Source organism: Haliaeetus albicilla, chromosome 7 (assembly GCF_947461875.1).
Source record: "Haliaeetus albicilla chromosome 7, bHalAlb1.1, whole genome shotgun sequence".
NCBI classification, from domain to species: domain Eukaryota; kingdom Metazoa; phylum Chordata; class Aves; order Accipitriformes; family Accipitridae; genus Haliaeetus; species Haliaeetus albicilla.
The window spans coordinates 33,831,554-33,849,957 of NC_091489.1; the positions used below are offsets into that span (position 1 = coordinate 33,831,554).

Genomic DNA, 18,404 nt, shown 5'->3' on the forward strand with positions numbered 1-18,404 from the left:
TACAGAGGATAATTTTGGAAAAATGAGTTAAAATTTAACTTGCTATCTTGGGGAGCTTGCCTTAAAGGGCATTTTATGCTATTGCATCTTACACTGCCAAATCTTCTAGTTTACTTCAGAGTGCCATTTAAGATGCTACTAAAACACTTCTCAAGAATTATATCAACTTTCCATATGATATTGTGGCAGCTTTATTTTCTGTTTTATCCTCCTTTTAAATATAATGGAGGGTACGGTTAGGGAGGGTTTGACATTTTTCTTCACTGATCAGGGAGAACCAAGTTTGCTATCTTCCAGCAGACAGTAAAACCAGTACTATTTATATCTTTTCCTGAAACACAGTTGAGTAAGAAGTCTCTCTTTTCTTTAGGCTTAACATTTCTTGTTATGTGGAACTGAACTATAATTTCAGCCTGAGATTGAAAATTGGGAAGGATTTTTTTTCCTACGCTACAGAGTTGAATAAACTACTAAAACTTTGTAGTTAAAACGTGCTGTAAATCAGCATATTTTTTCAATGTTTTCCATAGATATTACACATTACTGAAGATCCAAATCATTGTTTGAGCCTGAGGCCTGCAGTGCAGATTATTTTTGACACCCCTAGTTTTGCACGTGCAAATAATTAGTGTTCTGCGCGTAATCTAAATTTTCTACTTGACTTTGCTGTTACATGAAAATAGTATCAAATAGTAGATAAATGAATGGTGCCAGCTGTGGCCACATAGAAGAAAGAAAATGTCTATCAGTGTTTATGAAAACATGATGAGTTTCTAAAACCATGCGCTTTGATACTCTATTGTGTATAAAAAATGGTGTTTGTTTTTCCTGTTTTGTAGTTAGATATAGGACATCATGCAGTACAAGGGGAATTTATTGGAATGTGCTTCTTTCTTGCTTTCCAACCATGGTAGTTATAAAGATACTTCCCTTTGGACCACAGCACTGCAGAAAGACTTAAGAAATATTTTAATTACACTACAAATTAAAGCTAATCAAATTAAAAGGCAATTGCATTTGCAGTTCTTCAGTACTGTTTTTATTGCACCTTGCCATTAGCCAAAACCAGCATAAACATTGGCTTAACTGTCCTGTTGACTTCCTGTATGGTTGTAACATTTTGTCTTCTTTTAAGAACCCATATGTGGAAAAAGGCTGCAGTTACAATGTTGTTGTATGCACTTTAAAATAGTCAAGTTTACAAATAAAGCATGTTGTTGTTCATGCACTTAGGGAATAATGTTCAGGTTAGATAGTTCCTTCTCTTTATTCATAATGATCTTTATATTTTGTTCAGGACCAGCAGTTCATAAACATCAATATAATAGCAATGCGGTGACGGACATTAATTTGGATAATGTTTGTAAGAAAGGAAATACCCTTTTGTGGGATCTTGTCCAGGATGAAGATGCAGTAAGTTGAATACCAGAAAATAATATTTTTTAAAAGAAAAAAACTATACTATTCAGTGACCTTTCTTTCTACTTGCTGTAGATTCATCTCTCTGAAGGGTTAATAAATGAAGCAGAGAAGCTGCTCTGTTCTTTAGTATGCTGGTTCACTGACAGACAGATTCGAATGAGATTTATTGAAGGCTGCTTAGAAAATTTAGCAAACAACAGGTAACTTAAATTATCTGTTTTTACATTTATCTATTTTTGTAACATATAGGAAATCCAAGTTGACTATAACAGTTATTTAATTTTACAGGAAGACAAGTTAAACCAGACAAAAGAAAAAGTATAAAATAGTTTTCAAGGTGTTATGAATATATCTGATGTTCCATTTTTCTATTCTATCAGTGTGCTGAATTTCTCATATTGTTGCATTTGTCTGTTCTCCCTCCTGCCAGAGGTTACTGCTTTCCTACCATTTGGTAAAGTTGGGTCCACATCTTAGCCAGTTGAGTGCAAGGTCAGGTGCCCTAGCGTAAGCATTTTGAAATGAATATTTAGATTTTACATGCAAGTGGCTGAGGAACAGGCAAGTTCTTTTCCACCAAGTCTGTTGTAGGGTCTAATTTCTGTGAAGAAGCAGATGGAGGTAGAAGTAATACCTTGACCTCAGATAACTTGTTTTAATACCAGCCAAAGCTGTGAGATTGTACAGTTTGAAGACTGGCAAAAGTGGAATTTATTTTGTTGATACAACCAATCAACTGCTGGACATCACCTGCAGTGTTATGTTGTTACCTTTTTGCTAAGAACTGTATCTGTGGGATGTTACAAGTATTCTGAGATATTAATTAATAAAAGAAATGTGAAGATACTTATTACTGATATGAAAGTTCTGTTACATGCAGTTTATGCACTTGAGTTTTCCTAGATAGTTGTTTTACAATACACACCTACTTGTGTCTATAATTACTTTGAGGCAGATTTATTTCTGCTATGTCATCTGTCTGGAGAAAAAAAATCTCATTTTGCTGAAATTCTAAAAGATAAATATTATGAAACTGAAAAATAAGAATTTACCTTTTGAAATTTAATTTTGAATAAGTAAAACATATACTGTTTTATTTTTATACCTGTCCAACAGTTGTGTGTCTAAGGTATTACATGTTAAGGGTTTGAAGTATGTGTAGTTCAGATTCAGAAAACTAATTGGCTGACATGATGTGGTGAACTTCGCACAGATAACTCCAATGCTTTCAGTTAGCCTGTTTGCTCATTGAACTTGAGCTTCTCAAAGTAGTTTTAAAATTGACTATTTTAGTTTTGTAGCAATCATATATTGTTGTCATTTCTCTCTTTCTCCTTTAGATCAGTAGTAGTTTCACTTCGTCTTCTTCCAAAGCTGTTCGGTACATTTCAACAATTTGGGAGCAGTTACGATACACATTGGATAACAATGTAAGTAGCCCCCTGTCCCCAACAGACTAGACCAACAGAGGTGATGACATTTACGGAACTGCTGCAAGGCTTGCTCCTTTAGTGTGGTCCAAATTAATAATGACCTAAGGTTATCATCTGTCTGTTATCTGGCCTGAGCTTGTCTAATCACTCAGGCCTAGATTTCTTCATAATACGCACTAGTGTCATAACTGAGGTGAAGACTAATTTGTATTTTTTTATCTCCGCGCCCCCCCATCTCAAAGGACTTGCAGACAGTACTAGACATCAAGTAATAGTATATTGTAAAAGGTTGTAATAATTTGATGTTATGTCATTGTGTTCTGATAGTATATCAAATGTTTCTCAGTAATAAAAAAATCTAGTTTATAAGAAAACCTTTAAAATGTGAAGATACATCATATAGCATTCCTTACTTGAACAAACTATATAACTAGTTGGTCTAACTATAGAGAATGGACTACTGGAACTTCTGGGAAGGATTACAGTGATTATCAGCAATTTTTCTTGGCATTTTTGACATGACATTTAAGTATATGCCCAGTTTAGACTTTTGCTGAATTAGGGCTTTAGGAACAGTTTTCATGGTCTCAAATGGGAGTGTTCTGTCAGTCCTATGCCTGAAAATAACAACATTGTGGAGCCTTATGGATGACAAGGAAGAAGAGAGTACTGTACTGGAAAATAGTCCTGAATTCATGGTAGATGGAAAATTGAATGTTTACTTTGGTTTTATGTATATGCAAGTTTCCTATAATAGCTGTCTCACTTCTGTAGCTTTTCTGATCTTTTTTAAGCAAACCATAATACTTTCTGCCCTTTAAATTGACACAGGTGGGCAGAAAAGGAACTTAATATGATGAAACTTTTCTTTGATAATTTGGTACACTACATTCAGGCAGTCAGGGAAGGACGACATAAACATGCATTGTAAGTACACAACTGGCTTTGAGTGTTTGATATTTTATGGGTTTAGATGTTTCTTTTCTGCTTTTCTTCCAGTGCTTCTGATGTGTTCATATAAGTAAATAGTTTCTGTAGGGACATTACATGCTTAGGGAGACAAAGGTCTGTAAAAACAATAACATTTTAAATAGCTTCCTTTTCCTTAAAAAAAACATGTAACAACTCTCATGTAATTTTTGTTGAACATTATGTTGTGTATTTGTTAACAAATAAAACACAGATTTTATATATTTAAATCAATTTAAAGTGATTTTGTATCATAAAACTATTCAAATGTTTTAGTTTTACAATCTCTTATCATTAACCTTTGCAGTAGTTTTTTTCTATTTAACACTTGCATCTGCAGTTTCCAATCTGTATGATTAAAATTAGGTGTATATATACAAGTGATACAATTTCTAGCTTCCCAATCCCAGAGGAATAGACTATTCACGTTTTGACAGATGTCAAAGTCAATATGTAAATATGGGCATCCACAACTGAAAAATGTTGCTATTTATGGGTCAAATATTTACTTCATTATACTGCTTTATATTGGACATTGCTTTAGTGAGGAATTACTTCAAAAGCTGTTTAAATTGCTTTAAATTCAGGAAAAATGATACATTGTTCTTTTCCTATGGCCATTAAGCTTCTACCTTATAAATAGAATAAAGTTAATATGTTTGAAGATATTTTTGTAGAGAATATATATCAGCTGGGATTGGAAATTCAGAGTAGAAATACCAGCATTTTACAAGTTAGGGAAAAAATTAAGGTCGGATCCTGCAAGGTGCTAACGACAAAATGATGCACTTGAATTGGACTGTATACCGAAAAAAAACCACTCCCACCCCCCCAAAAAACAACAACAGTAGTACCTTATCTAGTAATGACTAGTGTGTCATTCCACTTTTTTGGTGTGGTTCTGTAATGTGTACAACTGGAGCCTAGACTATATACTGAACTAGAAGCTCAGAAAGAAACTTATAAGAAAAAATTATTTAAGCTTTTAAGAGGCATGTGTATGAGTAGGAAAAAAGTTATGACAATAAACAAATAAACTTCCATTTTTATACAAATTTAAATTTTAGATACAGCCACAGTGCAGAAGTTCAGGTTCGTCTTCAATTCCTGACATGTGTGTTTTCAACTCTAGGATCACCAGATCATTTCAGTAAGTATTTGAGATTACCTTATCAGAGAAGCACCTTATAGTAAGGCTCACATAGTTCTTAACAATCAATGTTAGCTCAAATAAATACGATATTTTAAACATACAATTTTAAATAATCTTTGATACTGTTTCAAAAGAAGGAAGATTTTGGTTCACATCCATAACGTTCCCAGAGATCTTTTACTGGAGTGCACTGTAAGTAAGTTGTGATACCAAAAAGGAATAATTCTTTATATTTTAATACTGTTAGAAATTGGTTTACACTTTTGTGAAAGTAGCATTCTATATGATAGTTGATCTATACAGATGCTCAAATCTTTTCACTCTGAAATTTTTACTTTCCACTTTTGATGTGGCTGATGGAATTCAAAGTCAAACATAGTTTTCTGTGTTTTTAGTGACCCTTGGTGGCTTTCCCTTCCAAAAATTCTTTTGGCCGCTCTCTTCTTAAGCCCTTGTAAACTAATAGCCTTCAGTGTTGTTTCAGCATCAGCTCTGTACAGACTTTCAGTTGATTGTATATTGAGGTCATTTTAATAAATGATTGAAGGGAGGAGTCATTTGGGTATTCTCATTATAGGTAGTAAAAGTTGGCATACAATGCATGGCTTGTCCCTCTGGTCATTAGAGTACAGGAAGGAATGAGAATATCTGTAGCCAAGAGAAGAAAAAAACTTGTAACACCATATTTGCTATTGCTGATAGGATAGCCACAATTCTTCTTAAAGAAATTTGTTGAGATCACAAATGTTTATGTGCCAGCTAAGAAAATAAACCTACTGTTCTCTTGAAAGGAGAAGCAGTGAAACAGTTACAGAGATACTCTTTTCAGCCACAGTTGGTAGGTGGTGTGTTTTTCTTTTGTTGTTTGCAAAAACTTCTTGTTCTGACAAAAACTTTTCTGTATGTATTCTTGGGTTTTGTAGAATTTTGCTATATATTTGATGTTATAAAGGAGTAGTTAAAAATATTTCCCTAATTTTAGGGTTGAGTTTAGAACAAGTGGACATACTGTGGCACTGCTTAGTAGAAGATTCTGAATGTTACGATGATGCACTACACTGGTTCTTAAATCAAGTACGAAGTAAAGATCAGCATGCTATGGGTATGGAGACTTATAAGCATCTTTTTTTGGAAAAGGTATGTAGAGAGTTAATTGCAACCTTATAACTCTAGTAAAAGTGTTTCTTTCCATATCACCACTATTTAATGTTTTTAAAATTGTTTCTATGAAAAATATGTCTTCAGTAGTCTGGGAGGGCCCCACTTGTCATGCAGTGATTTTTCTCTGCTTGGAGGGAAGAGGGGAATGGATTGGCATGAATTCTTTTCACATTAGTATTTACTTGAGTGTTTCTTTGCAGATAGCCTATGTGTTGTATCTGAAGCTAGGTAGCACTTCGTTTCAATTTGAAAAAAAAAAGGCCACCCGAAACTATACTTTCCTTTATGATATATAGCTTTCCTGACTGAAAAAATGACTTGTTCCTTTTTTTGGGAGGGGCATATAAATCTCATCAATATGTCCACTGAAAATATGAACATGCAGCAGTAGAGCTTTTTGCAAGGGGTCCCATCTATTTCAACAGATGACATTACAAAATGGATGGATTGCGCAATAATTAATGTAGTCTAGTTCTTTTTCAAGGTTACACAGTTTTTTGTCTAGTTTTATAAGTGTATGAATTTTTTTGAACGGACATGTCAAGTATGCTAACAAATTGTCCTGCTGCTGATAAGTTAAGTAGCTAATGTTACAATAATAATTTTTGTTCCCTCTGCACTGTTACAGTCCAAATCAGTGGTAGCTAAGAGATGTTTTTTTAAGCCAATTATAGTTGATTTTTTGTATCGTATATAAAATTCAGAGAGTGTGATCTTTTGCAAGAATAAATTCTAATTGATCTACTACATTCAAATATGAATGGTAGTAACAATGACATTTTTCTGTGCTAATGAAATAAATATCCTGTAATTGCTATCCATTCCATCAATGAATTTTTTTTTCCATACTAAAGTGCATTCATTTTATTTAGATGCCACAACTAAAACCTGAAACTATTAGTATGACTGGCCTAAACCTCTTCCAGCATTTGTGTAATTTGGCTCGATTGGCTACTAGTGCATATGATGGTGGCTCAAACTCAGAGGTAAGCCTAGATTATGTGCTCATGTTATTCTTCTTTCTGAGGGAAGGGGAGAATTAAATTGATTATTTGCAATTACATATCTCTTGAGAACTTACTGACTTGAATATTGTTTACTGGTTTGAGATAGTAATGTCACAGCCTGTAGTGGTGGGGTCTGTACAGATTTCTGCCTTGAGGAGAGCCCTCGGAGCTGAGGACTCAGAAGTTCCAAATGTGGGACAGTGAAATGAAAATAAGAGGCCAATGATCCTGACCTTTCCTCATGACTTTGAGCATGTGTGGTTTTTGTGTCTAGAGGCAGAGATAGGAAACCACAAAGAAAGTGATACCTGTTGCCTGCGTATGTTTGTGCAGTTTATCATATTCTTAGCATAACTGAACTGTATTCACTGTTGTGTTTAAAGAATGGGTTTGTAACATTTACTTTTATAAATAAGATTCAGATGACATTGTTAGACATATTTAATTCTGACTAGAATGTTGTAAAATGTATCTCAGTTTATGTTAGAAGTTTTTCTTCTGTAGTTTTTCATACAGAGAAACTGTCTTTGAAATAAAATGTATAGGATATTTTTCTGTGAATTATTTGACAGAATTTTTTATTAAAATTTCTGTTCTTGCAATGAATACCAATAATAGTTGTGGTTTTAAGGCTTCATTTAAAAGCATTCCTGTATGTCAAAAAAGAAAATTCAGGCTTTTGATTTTTAACCAGTTCTCATGCTTCAAAGTATGAAAATATTTCTGTAAAAGTTACAATTTTATAGTAATTGATGTGTGTAGTGGTGAAAGCCCAAGCAGAGGGAAAAACTGAATATTTTAGTAATTGCATCAAGAGGCAAATAAAATGTCTTGGGTCAGAAAACCATCACTCCCAGTAAAATAATGAGGCAATGTTTTGTTTCTGTGTTTGTTTTGCTTTTATCAAAGCAGTTGTGTGGCATGGACCAGTTCTGGGGTATTGCTTTAAGAGCACAGTCTGGTGATGTCAGTCGAGCAGCTATCCAGTATATCAACTCTTATTATATCAATGGTATGAATTTTTATTTTTGTTTTCTATTTAAAATGTTTTAAAGAATATCTAGCGTTATCCTCTTTTTATTTTTAGTATTAAAATGCATAGTCCCAAAGTTGTGCATCTGTAATTTACTTTAACTGGTATTACAGGTAAAACTGGTCTGGAAAAAGAACAGGAATTTATTAGCAAGTGTATGGAGAGTCTGATGATAGCTTCTAGTAACCTTGAGCAAGACTCTCATTCAAGTCTGACTATTATTGAAAGAGGACTCTTAATGCTGAAGACACACCTGGAGGCTTTTAGGAGAAGGTAAATGGCTCTATTGAGATATTTGGATGCAGAACTTATTTCTATTCCTGTTATTGTAATGATGAATGAGTTGTGAGTTGTTACTAATTTAAGTAATAGTTTCTTTTGTTTTTCTTTGTGTAAAGACAGTAACGCATAATTGTGAAAGGTAATATATGAGTTTAAACAGTTACCAGAGTTGGCCCTTGTCCTTGTATAAATATGTATGGATGTGGTTCATTTTTCCCCATCCCTGACCAAAGAAGCTTATTTTAGTTTTATTTGACAAATAGTGAGAATATCAATAACTTCCTGTTATTTTGAAAAAAAACAAGCCAACAAATAAAACCAGTGAATAAAGGTGCAAGCTTTGTCTTTCCTCTCATTGTTTATCAAACATTTGTGTTAAATAGATTTTGACAAAAATACTTTTTCCATGTTTTCACCTGCTTCTTAAGGTTTGCGTATCATCTGAGACAGTGGCAAATTGAAGGCACTGGTATCAGCAGTCACTTGAAAGCCCTGAGTGACAAACAGTCACTACCACTAAGAATTGTATGTCAGCCAGCTGGACTTCCTGACAAGGTAAGTTAAAAGCCTTTTTACAAGTACATCTTACATTGTTAAATTTCAGTAAGTCCATTGTGCGCTTTGAAAAATAAAATACATGTTTTATTTCAGATGACTATAGAAATGTATCCTAGTGATCAGGTAGCTGATCTACGGGCAGAAGTCACCCATTGGTACGAAAATTTGCAGAAGGAGCAGATAAATCAACAAGCACAGCTTCAGGAGTTTGGCCAAAGCAGCCGCAAAGGGGATTTCCCTGGTAAGCTATAGGACTTGTACTTGTGGTTTTTTGCCTTTACAAGGGTTCATCCATTTACAGCTTAGAAGATTATGGTCTTTTTCTTCCCCAGATATCCTGAATAAGCAAGCATTATGATCTATTTTCTTCTAGCTGTAGTTATAGTTAGCATCACCCTCTCGTTTAATTAATAGCATTGTTTCTTAAGCACTACCATTTATTTGAAATGGCAAAGAAAATGTAGATCTGCCAAAAGGCCTTAGATCTAGCCAAGCTCCAAGTCCCAATAGACTTTCCCCCACATTATTTTTCTTCTCATTGTTGTTTTAATTAATTACATTGCTTTCTGTAATATGGAGATTCTGTTACATAGAACTTTTTATTCTATGTTTTGTGAAATGTATACATTTCTGGCTCTGCCATTGATTCAGAATTTGAAGTTATAATTCCAATTCATAATTTATACCCTACATATATATATTCCAGTCAGGTGTAAGATTTTCCTTACTCCTGTAACTGCTTTTTAATTTATGATCATCCTGTAGCAAAAATGATCATTCATCCTCTTTTGATGCTCTTAATTTGGAATGTCACCTTGCTCCTGAGATGGTCATTGCTTCCTTACAGTGTGATGAATATGCATCCTGTTGTTCCCTTTCTTTATGTGTTTTTGAGTGAATGAAAATTTCTGCTTTAACCTTTAGGAGGAGGACGTTTTCTAAATCCTACTGATGGTATACGTTATAGCATTCTTACCAGTTAGTGCTGTTCAAAATGTTACTGTTTCTTGAATTATCTTCTCAATGTTTTCTTGTTTTCTTTCTTTTTTATTATGAGCAAGAGTTAGTGTGTAATGCATATTATCTGAACAAATTCTGTCCATGAACATCTTTTTCCAACACCACTGACCATTAGGATATGTGTAAACATGAATTTGGCTTTCTTTTCATAGTTTAACAACTTTAAAAAAAAAGTTTTAATGAGACACACTGTCAGTAAACCTGACTGAATTTTAGACATATTAACTACCTTCTTTGTGAAATCCTTTTCCAGCTACTCGTCAGAAGCTGTTTTAGGGCAGAAACAATCTTGTTTTCCACCAAGCATAGCCACATAGCAGAAATTTTTATTTTTGTTTTAGCTGGGATTTTGGAAACACATGATTCAGAAAATTCAGAATTGCAATCCTATGGCAGCTGCAGTTCAGTCATGTTACATATGTACAATGTCTTTTGTGTCTGTTCTGATATACATAATTTTGTACACTTTGTGGATGTTGGGGGAGGGGTTCTGTGTTTATCACGCTAATTATTAACATACCATAACATGGAGAACCATGAAATTTGTATCTGTCAATTCATAAACCCACTGCCCTTTGCTAGGTTTAAAACCTGTATGAATGACACTAAGCGCTTTGTCTTGTAATTGATATCTCTGTTGTCTGATAGATGCATAAAATCCTGCAAGAGGCTCAACCTCTTATTAACCAAACTCCTGAAGAAGTGTCTCTGCAATGTTCTCTTCATGCCACTGTGTGTTTGGAATAACCTAGTCACATGATTTTTACTTTTCAACTGGTAATTTTGAGAAGACAGGACTGAAACTGAGACTTGTGGTTAAAACCTTCAGTTTTACTCATCTGTACCCTATTTTGGGGACTGTTTTATATAGATTAAAAAAAAGAAAGGACTTTCTAATAACATTTTGTTGGTCACAAAGATCTCTGTGAATTATGGTTCAGTGTATTGACTGTTTACACTTAAAAACTTGGGTCATTTTGCATCACAGGTACATAGTGCGCACTTCTATCTTGGTGACCTTTACTATGTCCATTTTAATATACCTGTATTGGTTAATCTACCACAAAAAACAATTCCTGGTGAGGAACCTGAAATGGTGATTATTTCATCAACTTAGGTAGAAATCTGAGCAGAGTTTATCAAATTCCAGTAAAAGTTAAAGGCTTGTGATGCCATAATATAATTTTTTTCCCTTGTCTTGTCCTTATAGAGCTAAATCTCATTGTCTTTAACTGGGTTTTAGTTGTTTTCTCAGGTGGGCTTTCAATTTCACGAAATAGAGATAACAGAATTTTTGCATCAACTTTTGGTTCTTGGAATTCTAGTCTTGCACTTTTTTTTTTTTTTTACTGCCTTTTGTTTGTTTCATCTGTTGTTAACTGTGACCAGCACTTCCTTATGCTGTTGGCCTTCTTTAGTGCTCCTGTGAGCCTGCCTTTTCACCGCTGTGTAGATGGCCATTTCATTTCCAGCATCCTTGCACAAATTGTTATTTTCATTTTCCTGCTCTTGGGATTCATGAACAAATGGTATGTCTGAAGTGGTACCAGTCACATCTAACACCTGTTGTCTTAAAACGAAATTTAGTTTGAGAAGATGAAGACAGTGCAAATTAATGTTAAACAAATTGTTACAGAAGTGAGGTAACTATCATTTTGGAAAATGAAGCTGCAGGTTCTGAGACAGGCTAAAAGAACCTTAAAGCATTTATTAGTTACAAATACATGTCTGATGTTTTTACCATCATGCTTCTGTCAAGGGAATATCTAAGAACGTCCACTAGCCAAAACTTTGGGAACATATCTGTAAGAGGTAGATGCATTCACATTTATTGAATCTTCCTTTTAATTCTCTCTCACTACAATAAACTTTTTTGCCCGCTTACCAGACATTTACCACATAATTGTTTTGAGACCCCAATATGTTCTGTAACATCTCTTGCTCATTTGAAATCTGCATTGCTCAGAGAAATGTGAGATTGCATTTGCATCTCACTCAGGTTGTTCATTGTATTCTTTCTTCTGGACTCTGTTACTAGTTTGCTGAAGTGCAGAGGATGTTAGATTTCTCTATTATTTTTGTGGATGATGTGTTTGCCTGTCTTTATCTTTTTGAAATTATTTTGTCTGACTGCATTGCTAAGTTTCAAAGCAGTCAGCTGGGGAGGATGGGAACAGTGATAGATATGTGAGATTATTCCCAACTCCATAAAAAACATTCATGGTTTTATTGTTAACTGACGGATGTCTTTGTAGAGCTGCTGTCTATCCAGTTTTTCCCAAGAACATCCCAGAAATGTTATTTGGGCAGGATTTGAGGACCATATGTATTTGCCCAATACCTCCATTTATCTGGCAGTCCCATCAAAGTTACTGTTTGTACATCTCGCTGTACTGTTCTAGTTTGGAAATGTCAGCACTTGTGTGTGTATCTCAGCTGGTTTTGGGAAGCATCACCTGGATTTATTGTGTGCATACATCAGCAGAGACTGTGCGGCTGCGGACTGCAGATGACGGGCTTTCAGTAATTACCAGAAGTAGCAGGCTAACTGTGCATGCGCTACACTGTGCATGTCTTTTATGACAGCAAAAGAATGAAATTTAAGTTCGCTGCGTATACATAGGCTTTTTTTGGTTTTGTTTTAACCCATGTCTTTCAATACTGTGTTCCTATAGCCAGATAGTAGACTGTTTTGAAGCACTTTCAAGTTACAAAACTCTGAGTACTTCCCAAGATTTCTGCAGGAGGTTAAAAAAAAATAGGCTTTTCTGAAGAAGCCTCATTGAAATCCCAATGTTGAAGTATAGCGGCAGTGTAAAGCTGTTCTTCACTCGTGTGGAGGATCAGGGCCTAATGTTGGGAAAAGTGTACTTTTAAGAACAGTGGCTGAAATGCGTAGCAAATTTCAATCCATGACAAATATCTTTATGCACCAGAATTGGTGGTTAGAACTATACGAGTACTCTGAGATATAAAGTTATTGTGCATTGTAATTCTTGGTTACTGCTTGATTGTCTGTGACAAATGAAATTAAATTCTTAATCTTTTAATTGTTCAGATTTCTTGTTCAATGTTGAGAATTCTTTGAAGGGTGTTCTCAGTTTTTCCTCTCTGAAGTATATGACATCTTCAGTTCCAACTTACATTTAAGTAAGATTAATCATTGCTGCTTTGCCTTTGCTGACTTTATCACAGGTGTGTGATAAAAAGGGATTTTGTTGCTGATCACAATTTTTTTCCATTATCTTCCCTGGCATCGCATAATTTACTACAAAATATGGAAGGCTTGTTTTAATCTGCATTGTGAACACTTTTCACTACAAGATTGGGCAAACTGTTACTGAAAAGGTTATTTCTGAATACACGCAAGTAAATTTAGTTTAACGTAATAACCTGGTTTTGTAAAGAAATGCATTAAGTTTTTGCCTCATTTTAATTGCTGCTGAAGGGTGTACTATTAAAAACAAGTATTAGCACTTTCATTAGAAAATAAAACTATGATTCCAGAAATTTACTGAAGTATGTTTTTATCCTAGGTGGCCTCATGGGACCTGTGAGAATGATTTCATCTGGGCATGAACTGACAACTGATTATGATGAAAAAACACTTCATGAATTGGGTTTTAAGGATATGCAGGTATTACCAGCATATAGATAGCAGTCACTGAAAAAGATTGGTTGATATGTTGCCTTTGTTTTGTGTAGCTGATATATGTAGTGGTGGAGGAAGGTATACTTTTCTTTGGGAGCATCCTATAGTTTTCTGAAACTAGTTGTCTCTACGTGCCTCCTGTAAGTTCAAACTGATGCTGTCAGCCCGTGCTGTTGTCAATCTTTAAAATAATGAAGAATTTTAAAATTCTAGTTAGTAGATGTGAAAACTCAAGGAATAAAAGAAAAATTTCAGGGTTTTTTCATTCATCAAGGAAAACAAGGGGCCAGTGAAAACAGAATCAAATACCCACTTTTTGTCTGCATTGTTGAACGCATACTAATTCTATAGTTGCAGTGACTAGCTCTCTACTTTCACAGGTTAAATCTGAAGCATTTTTTAATGCTCATCTGTAATTTTTAATCTCAATTCAGAGTTCCTGTTAGAGTGGTCTACTCCTAAGTTTGCTGTAGTCAACAGTATGGCAAAGCCTGATTTGATTTGTCTAAGTGTGAATGACACCATAACTGTTTTGGGGAGGTGGGACTGTAAAAACACTTACCAGCAGATCATCACATAAGTTCTTTCTATCTAAAGGAAAACTAAACTCACACTGTACACCTTCAGGGATCTGCTGACATCCTTTTAGAAAGATTATTACTGGCTGATATGCTTACATGTGCTATTGCTGGCTGTTAGCTATTGTAGCACATAGTGTATCTTGACTCTTGTGGTTCCAAATCAGGTGATCTGTTGAACTACATCTTTGATTGTTTGTTAGTTCTTTTTGCTAAATGAATTGGGTTAATTCAAAAGCAAAACCAGTTTTTAATATATATTTTTTTTTATTAACATAGATCATTGTACAGAATTGAACTATGGTGCAATCAGATGAATTCTTAAGTTTGCAGAAGTTGGAGGAGCAGTAGCATTCAGTTTGAATGGTTGGGTGTGATCAATATATGGAGGCGATAACTAGTCAGCAGGAGCAGTTCATCTGAGAATGGCTTTCCACAACGTGGTTAGGCCAGTATAACAAATGTCTGCTTTTCCAGCTACACTGATAGTTGTGTTGCTGTGCCCTCACTAGCATTCTTCTGTTCCTTTGAGCCAATTTATATCATTTTTTCTCTGTATTAGTTTTTGTGCCATTTCATTAATGTACTGAGAATTCAGACCAGTATTAGAGTCTCTCTAGCCTGAATGGCAAAATAAGGGATGAGGGACAAGGAAACAGGACCATCTACTGTAACAACAGCAAAGTGTATACAACTATACCATGAATGCCTTAAATGAAAGCAAACCCAAGCTTTAATTATGGCAGTTGCTCAAAATGCTGCTCATTAAAGATATGACAACAAAGATATCAATGTATCTTTAAGTTCTTAATTATGATCCTGTTGAAAACATTCCATGGTTTATCATATGAATTTTTTAAATTGTGTCTCTCCTCCTTGTTGTTTCTTTCTGTTTCTAGATGGTGTTTGTATCCCTGGGCGCACCAAGGAGAGAACGTAAAGGTGAAGGTGTTCAGCTTCCAGCATCCTGCCTCCCTCCTCCTCAGAAGGACAACATTCCAATGCTTTTACTCCTGCAAGAACCTCATCTTACCACCCTTTTTGATCTGTTAGAGATGCTTGCCTCTTTTAAGCCTCCTTCTGGAGAAGTGGCTATGGAAGATAGCGAGGTAATTTAGAGTAATTTTATTAGAATAATTACATTTAAGTTTTGTTTAATTGGATCTATTTTTCCTATCTAGCCTACTTCTTGTGTACTCTATCCAATTGCTAGATACGTTTATTGTCTGTGCGTTCACATTTCACGTATGTTATAATTATCATTATTTTTTAAATGCTCTAAATACTGTAGAAGCTATAAAAAAAGTAATTCCTAAGAAAGAGCATTGATTATTTAAATAGATGTGGTAACTAATAATGGGAATTAGCTTGAAGAAAGGTTTCGAAAGGTTTTATTGCAAAAACTCAAGCTTTATGTCTTATATGCTATCATTAGCTTGTGGGAAACTAAATAACCGCTAGTATATTCGAACCAGTATTTTTTTAAGTTTTGTTTACACTCAAATATTTCAAAATACATGATACGCTGTAAAGATAATGGAACTTAGTTTCTTGCAGGTTCAGTGAGACTTCAACTATCGTGTTCTATTTATGGATTTACATTAGATAGGAAAGAGCTTCTTAATTAAGAATAAATACATTTTTGGACTTTGAAATCTTATTTGTACAATGAAATTCACAATAAGAGTGGTTGTTCTATGGTTTGTCAGAGCGCAAGGTGCGAAGAACTCCATCTCCATGCAGAAAACCTATCCAGACGTGTCTGGGAACTGTTAATGCTTCTGCCAACATGTCCTAATATGTTGCAGGCCTTCCAGAACATTTCAGATGAACAGGTGAACAAAGAATGCTTGTTTTACATGTTTATCTTTATTACACATGGAGTTTTATTGTCTAGTGTTTTAGTTGAATTTTCCCCAAGTAGGAAGGTTAAATAGTAAGTTAAGTGTGCTGAGACACAAGTAAACCTGATAAACAAACCTAATAATTCTTATTAAATTAAACAGGCATGTCAGCTTAGTTCCCAAAGTTTGTTTTTATGACTTCTTTTAAAAAATTATTTAATAAATGAATAGTCAGTACTAATTGTCAAAGTCTTTTCGCTTTAATTGAAACAGCAGTTTCTTCATCTGCAGCCTTGCTTTAACATTATGACTGTTGTGATAGTGATCCTTTTGTACTGTATTCTATTCTATACTATCAAAACATGGGTACTTACCTAGTTGTTTTCTTGCTCTATAGATGAAAATTTTGCCTCTTTTAAAGTTGTTGAAATTGCATGTTAACAGTTTTTAGATATTACAGTTCTTTATGGCCACATGCATCAAAATTTTGGTGGAAGTTACAATTTAGAATATAACATTTGGCTTCCTCTACCTGAAAATTGTGTGTACCTTAGCTTGTTGGAGGTTTACTCAAATCTCATTGCTGAATGCACATTATTCAAATTGTTAGTCATGTATAGAAATATGCTTGTAATTGTCTAATTTTAAATAATAGATGAAATTAAAACCAAAATAATTTGTCAATGTCACTAAAAATCCTCTCCGTGCATTTTTTAGATAGATCAGCATTACATATAATTGTGTTAGTTGTTTTCTGACTTTTTTTTTATCTTTTAAGGGTAATGATGGCTTTAGCTGGAAGGATCTTCTGCGAATAAAAAGTGCCCATAAACTTTTGTACGCCCTGGAAATTATTGAAGCTTTGGGAAAGCCCAACAGGAGAATAAGACGTGAATCTACGGTAATAGAGTTTCTTGCACAGAATATATGTTTTCCTCTCTGAAACCAAAGTATATATTGATGAGTTACTTGCAGTATTTTAACTGTTTTTACAATGAACTGTTCTTGTTTTTCTTTAGGGAAGTTATAGCGATCTTTACCCAGACTCTGATGATTCGAGTGAAGATCAAATAGAAAATAGTAAAAACACGTGGAGCTGCAAGGTTTGATTTTCCTGCAGTATTCTGTGATATCCAATGTAGTTTTTCAAGAAAGATAAGAAATGAAAACCCATTTAAAACATTATCTACCTTAGAGTTTTTGATCTCAAATTTAGGTGTAACATTTTAACGTTTTCTGTGTTATCGTGCCTGTAAATTTGTCATAGTTGTGTACAACTATTTATTTTGTTTTTCGTAAAATATCCAACTGAAAAGTTTATCATTTATTTATTTATAAAGATTAGGTTGGTATCTAACTGAACTTGGTGATATTTCTGTATTTGCTTTTCTCACATTGGTTCCATAATATACTTACAGTTTGTTGCTGCTGGAGGACTCCAACAGTTACTAGAAATTTTCAATTCTGGAATCTTAGAGCCTAAAGAACAGGAATCATGGACTGTGGTAGGTGTTCATTCACCCTTTTTCTCTGGAATAACATAGCTGTCATTTGTAAAGACATTCATTACTTTCAGCCTTCGTTATAACTGCTTTTCTGTTGTAAGTGGAATAAATGAATTCTATAATTGAAACCACCAGAGTCTATGCAATAGCATCTTTTTTTCTTGAATATTTTATATTCCTGGAAAGATTTTTTGTCTTTAAAAAAATCTTGATACTTCTGCTTTTTTGTATTTTAAAACCACCCTTTGCATTTTTCTGTGTATTTTTGGTTTAATTTTTTGTCCAGTCTTAAAAAAAACTAGTTTGTAGAACATAAAGTTGTAGATCATGGGAATATCTTAGAGAAAAAAACTGGGTTCCATCTTCAGCAATGATTGCAACTGCATTGATAATACTATTGCTTATCACACTTCTTTAAATAAGTAAAAATCTGCCAAACAAGAAGGGGGTACTTTATTTTTGCCTTTTTTCTGCTTATTTTAGGGAAGCTTGTTATTTGGAAACTTTTATTATAGTCTGTTATAAAAGCAGTGATCCGTTAATTATCTTTTCCTCTGAAGAGGCCAAGAAATACCATTTCCCCTTGATGGCATTGAGACAAAAGTGGTAGCATTGTGGCTATGGTGTTAACAAAGACACTCTTCAATAATGAACGTTATTAGTAGTTGTTCTTATGGAATGTCTTTTTCATCATTATTCTGTTACTAATCTGAGCTAAATTCATATCGTAATGAAAACTTTTTTCATTAGAGTTAATTTTTTTCTTTTATTTTCAATTTTATGGCAT

The 18,404-nt window shown here is 34.1% G+C and overlaps 1 protein-coding gene across 1 annotated transcript in view; it reads left to right on the forward strand.

Moving 5' to 3' along the window:
* The window catches only part of USP34 (ubiquitin specific peptidase 34), a 141,479-nt gene that overhangs the window by 64,426 nt on the left and 58,649 nt on the right, over nt 1-18,404 (forward strand). The window contains exons 17-33 of the mRNA XM_069787621.1: nt 1,298-1,413; nt 1,495-1,622; nt 2,763-2,852; nt 3,687-3,782; nt 4,892-4,974; nt 5,960-6,114; nt 7,011-7,124; nt 8,058-8,157; nt 8,292-8,451; nt 8,889-9,015; nt 9,112-9,259; nt 13,575-13,675; nt 15,168-15,377; nt 15,978-16,103; nt 16,891-17,013; nt 17,132-17,215; nt 17,531-17,617. Coding sequence (XP_069643722.1) covers nt 1,298-1,413; nt 1,495-1,622; nt 2,763-2,852; nt 3,687-3,782; nt 4,892-4,974; nt 5,960-6,114; nt 7,011-7,124; nt 8,058-8,157; nt 8,292-8,451; nt 8,889-9,015; nt 9,112-9,259; nt 13,575-13,675; nt 15,168-15,377; nt 15,978-16,103; nt 16,891-17,013; nt 17,132-17,215; nt 17,531-17,617 — 2,048 coding nt within the window. The remainder of the gene's footprint in view (nt 1-1,297; nt 1,414-1,494; nt 1,623-2,762; nt 2,853-3,686; nt 3,783-4,891; nt 4,975-5,959; nt 6,115-7,010; nt 7,125-8,057; nt 8,158-8,291; nt 8,452-8,888; nt 9,016-9,111; nt 9,260-13,574; nt 13,676-15,167; nt 15,378-15,977; nt 16,104-16,890; nt 17,014-17,131; nt 17,216-17,530; nt 17,618-18,404) is intronic.